General features: G+C 41.6%; 1 protein-coding gene across 9 annotated transcripts in view; it reads left to right on the top strand.

Moving 5' to 3' along the window:
- DTNA (dystrobrevin alpha) overlaps positions 1-12,592 on the top strand; it is a 220,473-nt gene that overhangs the window by 165,956 nt on the left and 41,925 nt on the right. For 5 of the 9 annotated variants that reach the window (XM_056484548.1, XM_056484554.1, XM_056484552.1 and 2 more), the window contains exons 7-11: positions 597-702; positions 2,659-2,825; positions 5,283-5,407; positions 9,976-10,056; positions 11,921-12,010. In XM_056484548.1, coding sequence (XP_056340523.1) covers positions 597-702; positions 2,659-2,825; positions 5,283-5,407; positions 9,976-10,056; positions 11,921-12,010 — 569 coding nt within the window. The remainder of the gene's footprint in view (positions 1-596; positions 703-2,658; positions 2,826-5,282; positions 5,408-9,975; positions 10,057-11,920; positions 12,011-12,592) is intronic. The other 4 variants (XM_056484549.1, XM_056484550.1, XM_056484556.1 and 1 more) reach the window with 1 other exon arrangement.

Genomic DNA, 12,592 nt, shown 5'->3' with positions numbered 1-12,592 from the left:
ATATGCAGTCTTGACATCCCACAATCAGAGCTCACCCATAACTGGTTGTCATTGCTCCTCAGACAAGCAAAGTTTCTTCAATTATGCTAAGAACTTGGCTGTGCTGGTCTCTCCTTATCCTATATTTCTTTCAGATTTGTACTCCTTTGCCAGTATTTTCTCTCATTTTCTGTTTTGAAGTACCATCAGCAGTGATTTTTCATTTGAAAATTGGTCATACACAACGATATGCTTGTACTTGTACTTGTCACACAATACTCAAAACAGATGAGAACGTGCAGAACTGAATACCCCCCTTAACCACAAAGCATCTTCAGGCAGTGATGGTAGAAGAGAGTCTGGAAGTGAGTGGGAGCTGAGTGTCTCCAACCCAGCCTTGTGAGAGTGACTTCTAGTCATCAGTTGTATCATTGTACTGACTAAAAATAGTCTGGAAAAGCTTTGCTAGTATCACTTGTTCTTTTTAGTAAATCAGGGCTACAGGCAAACAGTGTTTGAAACTTATTCCCAAGTGTTTCTGTAGAGACAAGATAAAATAATTTTGAGATGTCTAATTACTTCTTTTCTTTTGCATGTTTGTTTGCTTGTTTGAGCAGAAAAAAGTCACATTAAACACTTTCTTGGATACTCTCATGTCTGATCCCCCACCACAGTGTCTAGTGTGGTTACCACTTCTGCATCGACTGGCAAATGTTGAAAATGGTAAGTAAAGAGATGCTGCCAAAACACAGTTACAAGAATAAACTTTGGTGTTACAATTTTCACACTCTGTAGATGGTTTTGTAAAAGCTACTGTACTGGCTTCATTGACTCCATGTGCTATTTTTACAGTGACTGGTAAAATATTTTAGGAAGTCTGTTGGTCATTCAGCCAGCAATGTGGCTTAAATTTTGCTGTGCTCAGGAAGTTAACCTGATCATGTTCTCCTCCTGTGCTCTGGATTAGCAAAGAGTGATAGGACTTCATCCATTCACACACTTATATTTGGTAAACTGTCAAGACCACAACTTTTATTAGCTATGACATATGGCAGCAGAGAGGGAACAGCTTGGCAGTTTCCGTTCGTACAGAATTCCTAGCAGGAGGTGTCCAGTGCAGTGCAAAACACCAGCCAGAAGGTCCTGAGGAAGGATCTACTCCTGAGTCTACACTGCCAGACCATATCCTCTGAAAAGGAAGTTCCCTGTGGATGGTGTGCATCCATTTTTGGTAATAAAAGGAAAAGGAGGAAAAGTTGTTTGTGTTCCTGTGCCAATCAAATCCCTCTTCACGTCTTACCAGGGTGGGTAAGGTGATGTTCCCAAGTCCTTTTTAGCTACAGAGCAACCTATCTATCCCACATTCCTCAAGCTCTTGTCATCCACCCCTGTCCCTCACCAGCTTCACAATGTTTCCTAGCCTAGAGCAGAAACCCTTCCTGCTGCAAAATTCTGGCAAGGAATTAAACCCTTGACACATTCAGCATGAATCCAGATTTTCCCAGACGGAACCTTATGACAGAAAGGCAGAGAGTGCCTGAGAACAAGGGGATGTTCAGTACCCTGTGGTAAATTGGGTACATGCTGTAGTGAGGAAAGAGGAACAGAAATAGCACTGTTGCCTGGAAGGTGCTTCAAAACATCAGTTGATGCTTTAGTGTCCTCAGTGACTTGCCTGCTTGTCACTATGTGCTTCTGAACAGAGAACAGGTCCCTCCAAAGGCCAGGTTTCCACATCTGGGCATCCAAAACTACATGTTCAACTCCATATAGGTACCTAAATAACACCACTTGTACAGATGAGACAGCAGTAATTAAGAGACAATAACATGTCTAAGTGCACTTTTATCCTTCCAGTAGTCATACAGCTGAGTTTGACTTTTCCTCCAAGGTGCCTCACTTCAGCTGCTTAAAGCACAACAAAACATTCAGCTTCTCCCACTGGTGCAGCTGCAGCAGATTTTCCCATGTACAAATTTCCTCTATCATCAGATAGTTTGGGTTGAAAGGGACTTTAAAGATCATGCAATTCCAACTCCCCAGCAGGGACACCTCCCACTAGACCAGGTTGCTCAAATCCTCATCCATCCTGGCCTTGAACACTTCCAGGGATGAGTCATCCATAGCTTCTTCAGGCAATGCAATCCAGTCCCTCACCATCCTCACAGTAAAGATTTTCTTGCTAATACTCAATCTAAACCCATCTTCTTTCAGTGAACCCATTGCCCCTTGTCCAATCCCTATGTGCCCTTGAGAAAAGTCCCTCTCCAGCTCTCTTACAGCCCCTTTAGGTACTGGAAGGCTCCTCTAAGGACTCCCTGGAGCTTTCTCTTCTGCAGGCTGAGCAACTCTATCAGCCTGTCTTCATGGAAGAGCCCTCATCTTCATGGCCCTCCTCTGTACTTTGTCATGTATTCTGTTAGACACTGAGCACTGAGCACACACATTTTTGCTGCTGTGAGCAGCTCAGAAGTGAAGAAGGGTTTGGTGCCCAGTGTAGGAAGCGTTGCCCATGGCTTAGCACAGGTTGCTGTATTTTCATGGGTCAGAGCTGTCAGCAACGCTGCAGATTGCTTTAAACAAAGAAGGGAACACCCTTCAGTTTGGGGTTTGTCCATAAACTTTTTCTGGGTGTCTCTCTGTTCTGGTTTTTGGCTCACATTTCCTTCTCCCGCGCAGTCTTCCACCCCGTCGAGTGTTCCTACTGCCACAGCGAGAGCATGATGGGCTTTCGCTACCGCTGCCAGCAGTGTCACAATTACCAGCTCTGTCAGGACTGCTTCTGGAGGGGCCATGCCAGCGGTTCCCACAGCAACCAGCACCAAATGAAAGAGTACACGTCATGGGTAAGGGAAGGCTCCTGCCTCGCTGCAGACTGCTTTGCCCTCCAGCCAGCGGAGGAGCCCCCAGCCACAGCTCTGGGCAGCTGTGTGGCTCAGGCGGGCTGGCACTTTGGATGAGTGACCCTGTCTGGGAGGCTGTGGCCTTGGGAGCCATCGGGAGAGCGTGGAGGTGGGAATGGTCTTGCCTGGGTGAGGACCTGGGGCGCCTGTGACGCGTGTGCCGCGCTGGGGGCAGCGCAGGAGGGGCTGGCAGCAGGGCACCAGGCTCATGGCAGCTTCTCCCCTTCCCACAGGACTGACGGTAAAATCCTCATTGGCTTGCTCGCTTTGGCTACGTGTAAATGGAATGATGAATACTTAATGCTCATTCATCAATATTTTCACTTGAGTGGCTGCAGCATATGCGGAGCATTTGGGATGATCCTGGCACTGTAGATTAGAGCGTGGTCACAGGCTTCGATCACAGTCGTGTTTACTACAGAGAAAAGCTCACTTCAGGCTTTTTGTTGTTAATCAAAATAATGCAGTGTTTTTTCTAAGCTAAAAGAGAATTATCAGCAGCTGCTGGAACCTTAACCTTCCCTGAAGGGCGTGAGACCTGGGGACTCAGCTTTGCATGGACTGGAGCAAAGCCCCGATAGAACCCCTTGGTTACAGAGCATCAAACCCTTTGGGGTTCAAATCCAGAGATCAGCAGAAAATACCTAATTAATCTCAAACTTTTCAAAAGTATATTGTTAAAAAAAGGAAAATTATGCATATGGCAGAAGCTCCCATTTGTACAGTGCTTTGTGTTTATTTTGTAACAAAGTTCTGATGTTTAATATTTTTAAAATGTTCAGTCTTCTGTTGATGGAACAGGCAGGGGTTAAATTTGACATGGTTTGCTCTGTATGCCAGTCATACAGCCCTGCACTGTATCCCAGCAGACCTGGGTCTGTAATTGTTTTTGTGGGTCCTAATTGCTGTTTGTTGCATAGACACAAATGGCCAGAGTTTAGTATCTGAAAAGGAAAAGTGCCCACTATGTAGCTCAGACTCCATTTCTAACAGCAATTTGTGCTATAAAATCCATTTTTTGCTGTAACCAGGGAGCTGTAATTAGAGGTAGGAAGTAATTGGAAAACTTAAGATTTCTGCTCAGCAAAAGACAAAAATGTGACCACATGTGTAGTGCTTTCAAATGTTTCCTTGTCAGAAACAAATGTTTTGCTTTAAGTTTGAAGTTGCCTTTCTGTAGCATTCATTAGCATTTGTTCAAACCTGGTTAGCATTCTCCATAATGCATCAGTATCAAGCTCCACATGCAGACTGGAAGTGTTCATGGGTGCAGTGGAAATCAACTGTTCTCAATTCAGAGTGAAATTGCATTTATAATGAAAGAGAAAGGGCTTTAACTTCACATATTTAAGTTGGATTTCTCTAATAGAAATATTTCATTATGGACTTGGTGACAATCATAAGTCGATGCAGGATGTGTATGCACAAATACAAAACCCTTTCTGTCAAATTCCAGAAAGAATTTTCAATTTCAGCCTCTAGAGCTATGTTTTGGGGAGAGGAGACAGTGTAAGGATCACTAAATCACTAACCATCTTTCATTGGCAGAGAACTGAATCACAGAGAGCTGAGTTGAATTCCTTGAGAATCCTCACACAGCCTGAAAGACACCTTAGATCTCAGAGATCCCTTAGATGGGAAGTTGAATTTATTCCTCAACTCTATAGGCTCCAAACAAAACAGAAAGCAGAATTTTTTTTTTTTTTTTTTTTTTTTTTTTACATGCTGATGGAAGTTATGCTTCTTGCATAGACCCTCCCCATCCTTGAGGACAGTGACAGTATGTCAGTCTCTTTTGAAGTGCTGTTGCCACAGTGGGGCAGTTCCTGGCAAGCCCCTGTCTCAAATTTCCATTCTCCAGTGGTCAGCGGCCACAGGAGGTGGAAGAGAAGCTTTGTAATAGCAGCTAAACTGTACAGGGTTAGGAGGTGAGGAGGGAAATACTAGTGAGGGGGAAGAGCAAAGCAGCCTGGTGCCTGGCCCACATCCAGGAGGGGAATGGTGTCCCATAGAATGTACCTATAGGGACAGGCACCCTCAGATCCATTCTCCTTGCACTGCCAAGCTGGTGAGGTACAAGCCAGCACCAGTCCAGGCAACACAAACTGTGCTGTTCTTCCTTCAACACTGCCTGAGTGCAGCATTGCAAAAAAGCCATGGCAACTGTCCCTATAGATACACCCCCAGCCTGCTCTAAAGGCTGCTGAAGATAACAGTAATCCTTCCCCAAACAGAGCACTCTTTTGCCTTGCCAGACTCTTGGTGTGGGAGGGGGGCAAGGGGGATGTCAGTCCATAGGTACTGAGCTGTTAGAGCTTCCTGTTGTTTTGTGCTTCCTATAGCAGAAACTGTATGCACCTTACTTGTCCAGATTACCTCTACCTTCCTTGTTCCTCCCAGAAATCACCTGCTAAGAAGCTAACTAATGCACTTAGCAAGTCTTTAAGCTGTGCTTCCAGCCGTGAACCTTTGCACCCAATGTTCCCTGACCAGCCTGAAAAACCTCTAAACCTGGCTCATATTGTGTAAGTATCTGTGTGCTGTAGATGAAGTAAGCTTTGTTGTAGGAGTTGCTTGCACCAAGTGTAGATACTACAGCTCTGAACAAAGCAGGAGGCAGATATGGCTTGTCCAGCTCAATGCATCACAAGTGCAAATTTGCTGGAAGAGATATTTGGTGTAAAAGGGTTCTGGTGTGACTTCACTTGAAAAATCAGTGGGATATATACATACAGTCAAATACTGGGACACGACTTTGAAATGTCCCCATTCTCCTCAAGAGATGTCCATGCAATTTCATGGAGTTTCAGCACTTTGGGATGTATTGATGCTGAGAACATCAGTTCTGTCATCTAGAGACTCTTTAACTTCAGTGTATCACAGGTGTGTCTTGACACAAGGCACTGGTGAAAAATTAAACCAGACCAATTTTGTAAAAAAAACAGTGTCAGTGTTCTCACTGACTTTAGTGGAGCTGTGGCTTCATCCAGCCTTGAAGAATTGTGAGAGTCTGCATAGAAAATGTGCCTTCAACTGCCAAGTCACTTGAAAAGAGTCTATTATCCTTATGTTTTGATATGTTGAGAAGGCAAGATTATTTTTTGGTGTAGTAGCATGTCACTACTTTTTTTCTGCAGGAGTCAAGAAACCCAAAGCAGAAAGAAAATGTATTTGTGCAGGGTGGGGAAAGTACTACTTTGGATGGCTTTTTTTCTAAAGCATTTCCACTACCCGTAGTGGCAGACACTCAGATTTTCTCATTTATCTACGTGGCTTACCTTTGCTTCCTGGGTCCTTAAAAAAAAAAAAAAAAAAAAAAAAAAAAAAAAAAAAAAAAAAAAAACGGAAAAAAAACATTAAGTTTCCCATAAAATTAAGGAAAAATTATTGACATTGGTTGGAAATTAAGAAGAATTAACTTGGAAATAATATTCCAAAAATACTGTCTGCAAAGTGTTTATCTTATTCTGGTAAATTTCTTAAGAAAATATCTTTCTTAACCGTGTTCCCAGAGCTCCTGACTGAAGCATTTCAGGCAGCAGCTATTAGAATTGTATTTACATACTGCATATCTGTTTTACTGGCTGATGGAACTGTTCTAGTCAGTAATTATTATATATATTTACCTTTGTTCATCCTGAATATTTGTATGTAGCATCTTTAAGGGCAAGTGCACACCAGCCATTGTGGCTGGGCAACACCTGGAAAGTTCACCCAACCTCCCTGACATTGTAAGGATGAATTATGCTGATGGTCCTCCTTATGTGGTTATGGCTGAACTTCTTCAAGGTGTAAGAGAGTGCTCTGGTCTTCAGAGACAAGGTGCCTCTGACAGATACATAGTGCCAAATCCCTGTCACACTTAATTGTCGGTTAAAACCCCTGCACCTCTTTATAGAAGAATACTGAGAGGATGTTGTTCTTTGGGCAGAAATGATCCAGAGTTGGATCTGCTGAGCTCCCTCACTGCTGTGCCTGGCCCTGCTGGCAAGTCAGTGATAATTTCACTGGGCAGATTTTGGCCATCCTTAAGGGAAATGGAGAGAGACAGAGGGCTTGAAACTGAAAGAGAAGCCTCTGTTCCCTGTTGGCTGGGGGATCTTGAAGGCCTGGGGATATGTCAGAATATAAAAGGTAGTGAAAACTGGGCTACTGTGAATAGATTAAATGCATTTAGGCATGGCAAGGGGAAGGTATCATAATTAAATAGGAACTGATCCAAATTTTTGCTGTGAAATTAACACCTCCCCTTATTCCTAAATATACAGACAATTTAGACTGATGGGATGTGAGAACAAACCACCATCTATTCTGTTTTATGACAGTTTCTCTTTATTCATAGATGGATGGTAATATAACTTGGCAATACATATTGGCTAGAATGAGTGAGAAACCTGTAAGTTGTGGAGGTATCATGATCTACAGTATAACTGACACAAATTAACTGAGGGGAGAGGTATGCTACAGAACCGTTTTTATTTTTAAACATAATGGAAGTTAGGAGAAACAGTTCTGGGCAGGAATCCAGGCAAAAAAGGGGGGTTATATTTTCATTAGATGGAAGAATTTTGGCAACAAAACAGTATCCTTTTCTTAGCTTCGAGCTTAAATGGGGACAAGTGCTCCCTGCATTACTACAGAGACTTTCATTTTGATTGTTCTTCCACCTTTGACTGGCACCAGACAAAAAAACTGCATGTTTTTTTTTGTTTTACTGGTGCCACACAAAGTTTTGAATTAAGCAAGAAATACATCTGAAGCCTCATCTAGAGAAATAATTATCAAGGCGTCATAAACCTGATGGTAGAGCTCCTCTCACTGATGGAAGGGTCATTTTTCCTCTCTGTACATAAGAACAGCAACATGAAAGAAAGTCCATACTACAAATATGACAAATAGTATGGCCATGGAGGTATTTTTCAAATCCATTCTTCACTGGCCTGACTTAATTTCCATCTTAAGCCTGTGGGAGCATTGTTTTTGACATCAGTGTACACAGGTTAGAGCAGCCTGGAGCACTTTGGAAAATTCCTCCTATTTAATTTGGTTTATTACTGTGGATATATGTTGTGCCATAGCATGCTTTTATTACATAGCATATTTCAGTAGCATTGAGTGTTTTCTGCCTCCTTGAGGATAGTTAATTCAGTATCAATAGCTCACTTTTATCAGAAAGCTTAATCACTTAGGAGTTTAAAAATAACCTCAGAAAGATATAATTTATACTCAATAGCTGAGTTTTCCTTTACTTTGCAGTAAAGTCTGTTGTTCTTGTCTTACCACATCACACAACTCTATCAAATATCCATTTGATATTCAAGTGGAACCTGAGGACTGTGACAGTGGGCATCAGCCTTTAAGAAACTTGCCTTGGGAAAGCTCCAGATTAGTTTAATGTAATTTTTCACATTATGAGAATTGACAAAGTAATGTTAATCAGGAAACCTTAGCAGAGTCTTGGAGGATAAAGACATTTGTACTCAAGAGTAACTGTGCTTTTGTAGACAGATCAATGACCTTTTATGCATAGAGGCTCTCATGCTTTTTACAGAATCAGGGTCATAAGAATGGCTTATGTCCAATGTATTACTTAGACCATATATGTATTAAACTGACAATTTAATTAATGATCTCTTTTCTGTTTTATTCTGCCTACAAAAGAGATACTTGGTGAGTATTTTTCGTCTTTAGTACACTTGTTGGAGGAAAAGCTTGAAAAATTGTGATAATCTCAGTATTACAAAAAAAATAACATTGAACACTTCTCTGTAAGTACATGGAAGACAAAAGACTGCTTCTCAAACTCATGACTGATCAGAACTGGACATTTTCATGTGGTTCTGCAGATGCAGGGTTAGGTTAAAGCTGTGTTTTCACATAAATAATGCTCCACATCCTATCTCTTTTCTTTTCACAGTTTTGAACTTCTTAAAATCAGCGTGGCATTACTGTGCTGAGAAATTATTTTGAATTTTTCAAATACCGTATTTTTTGCCACAAGTTACAGGACAAAATATATAGTAATAACTCAGTTTTGTGCAGAACTGGTTTTCTTGGAAATGCTTTGGTTGAGTAATTGTCTTGCACAATTGAAGCCCAGTGAATATTTTGCTGGCTACCATATTTTGAATTGCACACCTGCAGAATTCAAAATGTAAGAGAGATTTTCCACAGAGACTAAAGGGAATATTAACCAAATTGAGGTCTGAATTATATGTGGCTTCAGATTCTGCTCTTATCTGATTGAAAGCCCTGTGATTTTAATAACATACATTTTAGTTGTTCCTGTGCAGATAGATGTTTTGCCCAATGTTCCATAAGAAGTCTGCTAAGAAGGGGAAATTTCTCTTTAATGGATACAGAAGGAGAAAATTATACACAGATTATTTTTTAAGAGTAGACAGTAAAAGAAAGCAGAGCAAAATTCATTCTTGTTTCATTTTTTGTAAAAGCAGGAAATAAAGAATGTAATAATAAAATTATCATTACTAATGGGTCTTCTTGAACTGAATACTTTAAATTTTAACATGGGGGTTTGATATGCCAGTTAAAAACCTTTGCCATCAAACAGTTTAAAATTCTGCATGTATTTTATGGGATGCTGAGGGCTTGGGTACACTGTGGTCACAATGTGGATGTGGCAGCATGGAGCTTAGCACCAAGAATAATTCATGAAAAGATGCATCATCTATTGGCAGTTCCATGCTGCAGACCTCCATGGTGCCACAGAAAACTTGATTGTCCATGCCCATCCTGGCTGGTTAAAGCAGGGACTGCGCTCTGGACTTTACCTCTGGAAAGTAACAATGGCATTGTGGCTATTCTACCAAAGCAGGGGGAAAAGGTCAAGCAGGTTTCTTAAAGCTCACCTCAGATCACACAAAGACATTATTTCCCTCCAGGCCTAAGTACCAGTGTGTGTTTATCAGCTTCTTAGAACTGCAGCATCTATAATTTGAAACTATTACTATGTAAAGCAGAAGATGCCAGTTGCAAAGTTACTTTACACAGGCTTGTTCTGTTCTATGTAAGTACTGTTGCTGATGGAGGGGTTTGGTACAAAATTAATGCAGCTGGGTATTTTGCCTTTCAGGCCCCCCCGACCTGTAACCAGCATGAACGACACACTCTTCTCCCATTCTGTTCCCTCAGGAAGTCCCTTTGCAAACAGAAGGTGAGTTCTTATCCTTATTTATATCAAATCATTTTATGATAGTGGTGGAAGTTTCAATTTTCACTTCCCTCATGGGAGTAAAAAAAACCAAGCCCTCTCACACAGTAAAACCAAGAGATGTGAGCAGAGAAATGCCTTGGTTAATTTGGATTGACACCCAGACACCTGAACAGAGAGCTGGAGTTAAGGCACCCCAAGCTCCCCACAGCAGAGCACTGAATTTCAGCTCTCATTTGAACCATTCTGACCCACTAAAATGTGCTCATGTGCAAGCCCAGGCACCCTCCCAGAGGGACCCAAAATGGGCAAAATGGTGAGAAGCCATTTTGTAACAACACTATGGGAATAGGAACTGGGATGTGCCTACTGGGAATCCTGCACCTGCATCATACTGCAAGATATGGATGAACAAAGAGAAGATGTCTTCATATTTCCAAGATATAGCAAGACATCCTTTCTCCTCCTGTTAAACCATTATGATTTTCATTAAAATCAATAAGGGAGAAGGAGTAGTCTTGGAATATGGTGACTGACCCTTCAGTAAACAAGCAAGGGAAGTCTCATCAGAAACATAAATCCCTAAGAGAAGGTGCTTGCAACTGACTGTGTACATTTTGACTCAATATTTTGGCTCATCCAGCCAAAATATGTGTGTAGCATTTGCTAGCTGTGTGACCCCATTTATGTAAGCCTACAAATGTACATAGGTAAGAAGGTGGCTGGAAAAGAGCTTCTTGCTGTCTTCAGGAAGATGAGCAATGTGTCTTCCTTGGGTGCATTTTATTGCTTGATTCCTGCTGTGTGTGTCAGTGCTTCAGTGTTCCCAAATGACTAAACACAATCTCTGGGTATGCACAGCTACATATTTTAACACCAAAACTGAAACCAAACACTGCACACTGTACACTGCAAAGTCAGAGTAGAGATGGTTTACTACTTCCTTGATTTATGAATTTTGCTATCACGAGCTGTAAACTGTAAATTCTCAGTGTTATTTCTGTGCAAGTGGGTGTGACTGAGATGCTTTTTGAAAGCCAGTCCCAGAGCAGCCCCAAGGCCAGATCTGCTGCCTATACAGAGACACTGCAAATGCAGATTCATTTCTGCTGCTGGAATATATGTGGGTTTATGTGCAAGGCAGGGTAATACATTTGTAGCCTCTCCAGGAGAGGTCACTAAAAGCAGCTCTCTTTAGGAGTGTTGCTGATGATTCTGTTCATTCCCAGGACGTCCCTGTGCTCGATCAACAAAAACACACTTTGCTCCTTAGGCCAGGGACCTGCAGTAATACTCACAGCACTGTCTACTGTGCTGCTTGTCTTTCTTTGCCTGTAAAACACACCTGATTATTGTACTTTTGTCCTTGTTAGTAACTGCCTGTCTTTAACTATCAGGTTTAAACATATATGCTTCCTGAGCTGTTAGAATTCCTTTTTTTTCCTAGAAAACACTCCTTGATGAGAAAACCCTGAAGGCAGGTAATAGTACCACCTCCCTCAAGCATAGGTACCCATACTTCCTTATAAGTGGATACTGTGACATCCCTGCATAGTTAAAATTTTCCATGATGCAGCAGTCATTCTGGCTCTTCTAGAATTATCGATTGTATATTACAAGTTTTGTAACTTTTGTTCCATTGACGTGGCAGGATTTTAAGAGTTTGACAGCTTATTCTCAGTATTTTTATTTTCACCTTTTACAAATTTAATTTGCATCTTTTGATTGGAAAGAAAAAACACCCTACAGCCAAATCAGTATTCTTCTAAATTAATTGGATTTATTGTTACGAACCCTCTCTGAACACTCTGCTCTCTGTGTATTCTTTTTGAGATATTAACAAGGTTTCATTGTTTGAATCATTCAGGTTACTTGGGGGTATAAATGCAGCCAGTCCTGTGGCTGATGAGCATTCTCTTATAAAGCTGTATGTAAATCAGCTTCACAACAATTCACGGTCAGTATGACAGCACTAACCTACTAATCACAGTAGTTCTGTAGCTCATGCACTAAATCATTAGCAATTCTGCTAAACTACTCAAAATGTTCTTTAAGGAAGGCTCTGATGGGCTAGAGGGTTTCTGTGGCTCTAATTAGTCTTTTGAATAGACTTCCTGCTGGCTGTGGGCTTTGCCAACTTCTCTCGCTTCTGCGCAGCACAAGTCTTTCATTTTACCCTTTCAAGTAAGATTAATATTAATGTGTCCAGTGGAAGTTGGAAATACTGCTTTTGAAAACTGAGAAATCTACACCTTTATGGTTCCATAATCAGTGTATGACTTGCCTGTTGTGTTCTTGACCAAGGATTGAAAGAGGCTTGCACAAAAGCCTGGACACAACTCCAGGTCTGACAGCCAGCCTCCTCTGCCTCAGCTCTCGCTGTGGGTGGCTGCTGTTCTTCCCTAAGTGCTGCTTGCCAATAACCCTCCCCAGACCCCTGAGCTTTGCTTTTCAAAATGACCACAGGAAAGGCAGATCTAAGTCCTACTGAAACTAATGAAAAGTTCCCATTTACATAGTGAGCACTGGACTTGGACCC

Source organism: Oenanthe melanoleuca, chromosome 2 (assembly GCF_029582105.1).
Source record: "Oenanthe melanoleuca isolate GR-GAL-2019-014 chromosome 2, OMel1.0, whole genome shotgun sequence".
Classification (NCBI taxonomy): Eukaryota; Metazoa; Chordata; class Aves; order Passeriformes; family Muscicapidae; genus Oenanthe; species Oenanthe melanoleuca.
Note: the sequence above shows the minus strand (reverse complement) of the source record. Positions and strands in the feature narration are given on the sequence as shown.